Genomic DNA, 8,010 nt, shown 5'->3' on the forward strand with positions numbered 1-8,010 from the left:
GCCATCAGAACCTGCAGTGGGGTTTGGGGGCTGGGTCTTCATGCTCCATTGCTGTTTTAGCTTCCCAATTATCAAAGCAAAGGCAACTCCTCCCCCTCCCCCACCCACCTCCTTCCTTAACCTGCTGGACTGAATTTGCATCCTCCTAACCCCAATTCTGCCCACAAAGGACAAAAGGGAATAACATGGCCACGTGGCCAACTGGGGAACAATGACCCAGCAGCATCTCTCTGGGGATGATGCGGCTGGCATTGGCACTACCTCTAGCAGGCTCCTTGGCTTTGCCCAGCAGTGGAGAGCTGTGGGTTTCAGGTGTGACAACTACATATCCAGTCCTTCCTCCTGGAGTCTGGACACGTGGCCCCAGAACCAGGTCTCTGCCCCTCCAATGGAGCACACTCCCAAGCACAAGCAGGAAGTGGGCAAAACCATGATCTGGGATCTTGGGGACTACCAGAAGAACAGCGCACAACCAGGCACAGTCCTGTCCCATGAAGTTTACCACTGAAGGGTCCAGCAAGGTGATCAGCAGCTCCATAAAGGAGTGGAGTGTACTCATCCCCCAGTGATTTCATGCAACTTCAGCATGAGCTGATGGGACTCAACAACTGCTCTTTGCTAGATCTGGCCCTCAGTTAACAGGCAACTCAGGTCGCATGTACAATCTCTTATGGACTGGCAGGCCAACTGTTTCCCAGCACTGCACCCCTCTCCTTCCTCATAATTTTTTTTCTTGGTGGACCAACACTGATCCATTATAAGGAGGACATGTGGTCAAAGAAGAGATTTCGGGACACAGGAAGGAGCCCCTGGCACTTGATCTGGAAGGGACAGAAACACAAGGAAATCAGCAGCAGATAGGGAAGCAGTGGGAAATTGGACCAGAGAGGCAGGCAGGAGCCAAAGGAGGCTGAGTCCTTAAAACTGAAAATGAGAAGTCTGACCTAGGAATGAGCCCTTGTGAACATACAGCCTCATCAGCCAAGCACCCAAGGGACTCGACCCCAGAGGAAATAGATTTATTTTGCTTTAAGTCCCAGGTTTCTGCCCCGCTCAGCAGAAAGACTATGGGACAGGCCTCTCTGTCTGTGACATTACATTCTGTAATTGTCTGGAGGTGGCAGAACAAATTCATTGAAAGAAGATTTGACAGGGAGGGAAAATTGATGCGTGTCCTCCTTTGCTTCTTTACACTGACTAATGACCTAAAAAGCTCGGGAGGGGAGTACAGTTATTTCTCCAACTGTTTTACATATTCAATTCAGGTCTTGCTTCCCTGTTTTCCATGGAATACTATGGAAGACTAGGAACCAGGACTGTTACGATAAAGACACCTGTACAGGCAAAACATAAGTGAAATTGTTTCTTTTTTTTTTTCAGGCTGCTGAAAATGAATAGAGGTGAGGAGCCCAGACAGACTCAAAGACCTGAGCAGAAATCGGCAAGAAACCCCTGTGGAAAGGATTTCACCCCTCTGCTTTCAAAGAAAGACAAGTACATTTCTGATCTGCATGTTTAGCTCCCGCAAAGGATGTCTTCTGGAGTAGGGAAGGCCAGGTTCTACCTGCCTGATTATTTAATCGCAACAAAAGGCATTAAATTGGGCAGAGGTCTATTTCCCTTTCAGCTATTTGTAGGTCTCTTTTCAGCAGTCAATTTCTAATACAGTACCCCTACACAATTGTAACTGGCTGTAATGGGAAAAGGTAAAAGGCTTCCCAAGACATCTCTTAACTACCTTGCAGAACACGGCTACAGGCCACCCGATGTCACCTGGATGAGATGGGTGAATGGCTGACAAGGAACACAAGGCAGTACTCCACCAAATGAAACTGAAACAAGCTCCAGAGAATGACATGCACAATGAGGAAATCTACACTTGTTCCCTGAGAGTCTCCGAAATCCCTCCTCTGGCCTCAATAAGACTGGACTCCACAGTGCCTGCACTCATCCTCTGTCCATGATCTCATCTCATGAACAGGCATCAAAACTGGTCACAGCACCAAAAAGCCACCATGCAACAGACATGAAGACCTCTCCAAGGAGAACTAAGTTATTTCTACCCTGTCTTCCTGCTAAGAACCTCTGAACTGGGGCTGATAGCAAAATGATCCAAGTTCACCTCTTCTTTTTGCAGCCCATGCTGCCTTATATACCAAAGAACAGTACATGAATATCAGACACCCTGGGTCAAGAACCTGCCCAACTTGCACCAGATCATGCTGTTCAAGTGAGGCCCCAGCAGGACTCAGTCTACACTGAGACACAGCAAGTTACGGTTTGCTGCCTGCAGATGATCCAGGATAAACCTCCTAGCACCATAAACGCGTGGTTCAAATGGCAGAGACCACAGACATGCTGATCACCAGGGTGTAGGTACTGGGGTGAAAGCCAATTACATAGTTGCTACAGAAAGACAGTTACTATGAGGCACCATGGGCCATCTCCTCAGAGGCAAGAAACCCAGATAAGACTTTAGCGTTGAGGGTGAAGAAGGGCAGGGACACTTTGTACCTCCTACCACATTCTCTCAACTCAAGGTACCTTACCAACCCAAGACAAACCCCACTAGGAGGTTGGCATTGGCATCTCCCTGCAAGAGGGGAAACTGAGACAGAGCTGTTGGGCAGCCTGCTCAGTGTCAAGCAGTGCCTTAGTGGGTGGCTAGGAAGAAAACTCAGAGTATGCAGTCCTCTGCTATAGCCAAAGAGCAACATGGCTCCTCATAAACAGCTTCTTTACAGATCAGATGGCATATGCACAGCATGTGTGGTCAGAATGTGCCCTTCCTTGCCTATGACCTTTGCATACCCGACACCTTCACCAAGGGCTGGAGTGCAATTTCTGTGGGTGAACAAAGGCACCTGGTTACCAAGCGAAGCTCTGTATGCTGGTATTTGTAGTCCCCAAAGGCTGCTCTACTGCATTTAATGAAGAAAGCAGATGCAGCTCAGCAATACTTTATTCTCTTTAGGGCCCCAGGCAAGCTGCCAACACAGCCCTTAGTTGGAAAACATCTGAGCCCTGCTGTGCAAGGCAAATCAGCAAAAGAAACAAATACCACACTGGAAACAGCGTAGTCCAAGCTTTCTCCCACCTCAGAGACTTTGTACTCGCAGGTCAGCTTCTTCCCCTTGATGCCTTCATTCAGGGTGAGGATGAAGCCAATGTAGTCTGCATATGCCTGCAAACATGCAAGGGGACAGGGCATCAGTTGAGCACTGACAGTGAGTTTGCAGACCTGTGGACAAGTGGGGGAAGCCTAGAGCACATAGAAGGGATGAGATCCAACCCACAATGCCAGTACCCTGGGAAAGCACAGGGTGCAAGGCTTGTTCTGATGCTACTTATTTGTCTTCAAAGCTCCTGAGAACAATATTAACTTCTTAGCAGCACTGGTATGTGCTGAGCCCCTCTGCATCAGTACAGCCAGCTGAAGTCACACAGAGCAAGCTCTTTTTAAAGACACCCCAACCCAGCACCCTCCTACCTGAATCCCCTTACCAGGTTGCTGTCACTCACCAGGTCAAATATAAGCTCCTCAGCCTCATCCCTGGGGCCTGTCCAAATTTGGGCCCAAGTACATCATTACTTGCAGTTTCTGGCTGTCACCCCTCCCAGTAACTCCTTCATTCTTTCCTGCTCATGCTCTCCTTCCCACATCTAAGCTGCCCAGGAAAAGAAGGGGGCAGCTGCCCTAAATAGGTTCCTTTCTCCTCTCTTCTTTCACACCCACTGCACAGTCCCCCAGCCCAGGACATGCAGGGAAAAAGGTGAAAACCCTGTGAGTGGGCCACAGTTTTTCTGAAGGAACCTCTTTCAGACCTCATTGTTGCCAGTCACCTCACAGGCTGTCCTTCCAGGAAAGCCTTGATCAAAAATAATGCCCAAATGTGACAAAGCAGGGTTTTATCTGTGAGTCTTCAGAAACACTCATCTCTGAAGGGATCACCGCTTGGTCCCTAACCAAGAGTTACTGCCACTTTTCTGTCCCTGTTCCTCAGGAATAAGTCTGGACCACCCACCTGAGCCATGAGCACAGAGATCCTGACAGCTCCGCTAGGGAACAAGCCTACTCCACAAAGGCAAAGACAAACCAGACTTCAGCAAAGAAAGGGGTTGGTCACAACTTGCCAGGGCAGGTACCATTGTGCTTGTAGACACAGAGGGCTGAGATCTGTCAAACCCATTCATCAAAGATAGGCCAAATAGGCAAGGGGCTGAAGTTTCATCCACAGCCATTTGCTGACAGGGTGGCCTCCAATCTAGTCTAAGGAGAGCCTGCCTCACCAAGCCCCATTGCTGCACAATCATGTCTACAGCACAACTTCCTATATAGTGAGTCATGTAGAGAGGAACTGCAGTAACCATTGAGCAACAAGGGGCTGATGTTGTCTTGATGTACTACAATGTGCTCAGTGTAATTTTACTTCTCGTAGGGAAGGTCCCAAGCAGAACTGTCTGACCTGAGAGCACATTGCAACAGGACAGAATGTATCATAAACACAGCTACTTTCAGCTTTCAGGGCTGGCCTAAAAGGTATTCTTTAACATGGTTAGAAAGTATCAGAGGTGATGATTCTGTCTTCCTCGGCTTTGTGGTTGGGTCACGTAGACAACACAATGTTCTATGAAGGATGGCCCAAATCATGCTTTATATGGATTCTTTACCACTGTGGACAGAGCCCCAGCCCTATCCATTGCTGAGGGCAACCTTGGGATCTTGTCCCAGTATGGGAAGAACCAATACATTATTCTTCTCTTCCAAGCTCTTACCCCATGCACACTCTACAGAACGGTCTGCAGAGTCAAACCAGAAGCTGTATTCACAACCAGTAGTAGCAAAGGCAAGAGCTCTACTATAGACAGGGCTCGAGCATTTCACTATTCACGCTGCAAAACGTTGAACACTCCCTACACCCCGTCTCTACTATCAGTCCCAGGGGTGGTGAATTACAGGCCATACAGAGCTGACAGGACCTGGTGTCATCACAAACAACTGCCCAGGTAGGAACTTCTGTTATCCACAATCTCCTACTGCTGTCACCTAAAGACCACTGGAGGAAGCTACATTTATTACAATTCCCAAAACATTAGTCACAGTGCCCACTCGATTTTAAAAGTCATTATTTCCAGCAGCTTGACCCAACCCTGTTCAACCTGTTATAGCTGGCCTGGTTTGTCCTACACAAATGCCAACACTGAGACACTTCAGGAACATAGAACCCAGATCCATACCTGAGAGCGCTTCCACTTGGCCATATCAGAAACCATGTTTATCTCCTTTTTAGGGATCATGAAGCTCTGCTGGAGGGGAGAGACTGCCTCCTCAGAGGAGCCTGGAGGAGGGAAGAGAGAGAGGTCAAATAGAACACAAAACAGAATACAACTCCTTCTGGCCTCAGCTCCTTTTCTGAAGTCAAGGCTCATTTCTCTAGACACAAAAATGACAACTTATCCCCACTGTGCCAGGTCTCACAAGCTGAGCCAAGCCAAGCCAAGACTGGACTCATCAGTCCTTTGACAGCACAGTGCCAAGGAACACAGCCCTGCCACAGAAAATACTGTTAGGCTTTGAACCACTGCAAAAAGTGTTTTCTATTGAGATGGCTAATAGCATAAAACCTTTGTGCAGGCAGCTTAATTAGCTGTAGTTAATTGAGCTAAACCCCAGCTGAGAGGTAGCAGACTGGCTTCTAATACCTGTGTCTGGTCACAAGGGTTTTACATCAAGTTAACTACCCCAAAGGCATCTTTTACAATGAAGATAAAACCTAAGTGATTCAGTAGGTGGCACTCTTTACTCTGAAATAGGATGAAGCCAGCATCCCCAAGACGGCACAAGAAGGCCTCTTGGATGCTAGAAATGCTGTTTCAGGTGAGAACAACATCCTCTATAAAGTGCATTGAGCTGCTAAGATGGCAGGTATGACATGAATGCAAATCGGTAACGCACAAGATCAGCATGACACTGCTCCAGGCCCCCAGTACACAGCCAACTTTTTTTATTAGCTGGGAAACATGTTCCCCGTTCTGCCTTCCTCACTGGAAAAAAAGACAAAGAAAGGAAGCTGTCCTGAACACAAGGGTTCTTGCTTTCCAAGCCCCTCTGCAGTCCAAGGCTCACAACTGGCTCCAGTCTCACTCTGCAGTTCCACATGAGGCCACTGCAGAGCTAGAAACATTGCCACAAGGTTAAAGGCATAGTCACATCACATTTCTGTGACCAAACTTTATCACCAGGATGCAGTGCAACAAATAACAATTAATCAAGAGACTAAGGGTATATTTAGCATGAAGTTGCCATCCCTTGGTTCATTATTTTAATCCTAGAAGAGTCCAAACTTTTTTCCAGCAACATTTTAATAATCATTTTTAGCACTACCTGCAAACTCTAAGCACCAATTCTGTACTAAGCCCCAAAATTTGAACTGCATAAAAACTGGAATCACTAAACTTCATTTGCACAGACTAATCTGCTCAGAAATGTTCATCAGCTCCTTCCTCTCTTCACTGACAATGCAAAGCTCTCCAGGAATTGCACCAGAGGACCCACAACTCCTTCAAGCTCTGCCAGACTTACCACGTGACTCCAGGGACATCATTTAGCTGGTCTTTGCCTTAGGTTCTCCACCAAAACAATCCCACTGCCCCTCACTAGCACAATGCAAGAAACAGTTAATTGCATGTTTGTAAAACACTATGAAAGCCCTGGATAGCAAGGCACAATTTAGGAGGAATTAAAAACAGGTATACCCTGAACTGCTGCAGCCTATCCAGCTCACAATTAAGCAGCATCACATTACCATAAAGTGGGTTTTTAAATAATGCTCTATAATCATGGATGCAAAGAGCAGCAACCTCAATAGACCTCCAGAGTACTGATAAAGGGGAAAAAAAACCACTTCGAACAGCTATAAAGACAGATCACAGGTAAGAGAGGAAGAGTCAGAGACATCACTGCCTAAGGGCCAAGGCACCAGTCTAGGATTCAGGCCTTCTTGTCCCAGCTCTGTCCCTTTGGGTAAGTCAGCATCTGTGCGCTGTGCCTCCTGCACACTCAAACATGTGGATGAATGCACATGCATGCACACACGTACAGACACACACATACAAGGACACAGACACGCATGGACGCACACACATATGACCATGCACACCCCTTGTCTGCCCAAACCGCAAGGTGTTTGGACAAAGGCTCCCTCACGACGCAGGCGGCCCGACACCAGCCGAGGGGAAGGGTTGGGGGGGGGGAATATTTTGTGACGAGAACTGCCCTTGACGAAGGAGACTCTGTCATCCCTCCCCCCCGCCCGGCCGAGGGACTCTCCCTCGGGCAGCAGCAAACCTCGGCCCTCCCACCGGCCCCCGGACGAATTTGATTTGCGTTTTTTGCGTCCCCCAAGTGACCCCCGCGCCCCGCCGGGATTGCCCCCACGGACACCACCTGGCCCCGCGGGCTGCGCCCTCACCTGTCTGCCGCTCGCTCTCTGCCATCTTCCTGGAACCGACCCACTGCCGTTATCACCCTTCACCTCTCACCTCTGCCCTCCCGACACACACCCGAGTAGCAGCCGGGCGGCCATCTTTAAGAAGGGCACGTCGTCTGTCCCATAAGAGATTGCCATGTTGGCGCGGGGCATGCCGGGCGCCACCGTTGCTGGTGCGGCCATGTTTGTGCCGGGCAACACCGGCGAGCGGCCATGTTGGTGCGGGGCACGCTGGCCACTTCGGAAGCCTTGTAGGAACAACCCGCGATCCTTCAAGCGACCGGGAATTCGGGAATGTCATGATGGGCCCACCCGTGAGCCCTGACTCCAGCAGTTCCCCGCCCCGCCCGCTCAAAGTCACCGCTGCCCGCCCGGGAAACAGTAACAGCGACGCATACAGTAGTGCAACCCAAGCCCGGCCTGCCCTTCCCTCAGGGCAGAGATCGGGGCGGGGGGGATGCCCCTCACAAAGATGGCGGCGGCGCTGCTCAGAGTGAAAGCCCGCCGCTCACAAACATGG

The 8,010-nt window shown here is 49.3% G+C and overlaps 1 protein-coding gene across 1 annotated transcript in view; it reads right to left on the reverse strand.

The window, feature by feature from the left end:
- PTPA (protein phosphatase 2 phosphatase activator) overlaps positions 1–7,591 on the reverse strand; it is a 32,921-nt gene extending 25,330 nt beyond the window's left edge. The window contains exons 1-3 of the mRNA XM_090021855.1: positions 7,473–7,591; positions 5,239–5,339; positions 3,098–3,184 (exon numbers count right to left, since the gene is read on the reverse strand). Of these exons, the coding sequence (XP_089877981.1) occupies positions 3,098–3,184; positions 5,239–5,339; positions 7,473–7,497 (213 nt within the window). The 5' untranslated portion in view covers positions 7,498–7,591. The remainder of the gene's footprint in view (positions 1–3,097; positions 3,185–5,238; positions 5,340–7,472) is intronic.
- Between the last annotated feature and the right edge of the window lie 419 nt (positions 7,592–8,010).

This window comes from Crocodylus siamensis, chromosome 11, assembly GCF_052110815.1.
Source record: "Crocodylus siamensis isolate JL-2025a chromosome 11, ASM5211081v1, whole genome shotgun sequence".
In the NCBI taxonomy this organism is placed as follows: Eukaryota; Metazoa; Chordata; order Crocodylia; family Crocodylidae; genus Crocodylus; species Crocodylus siamensis.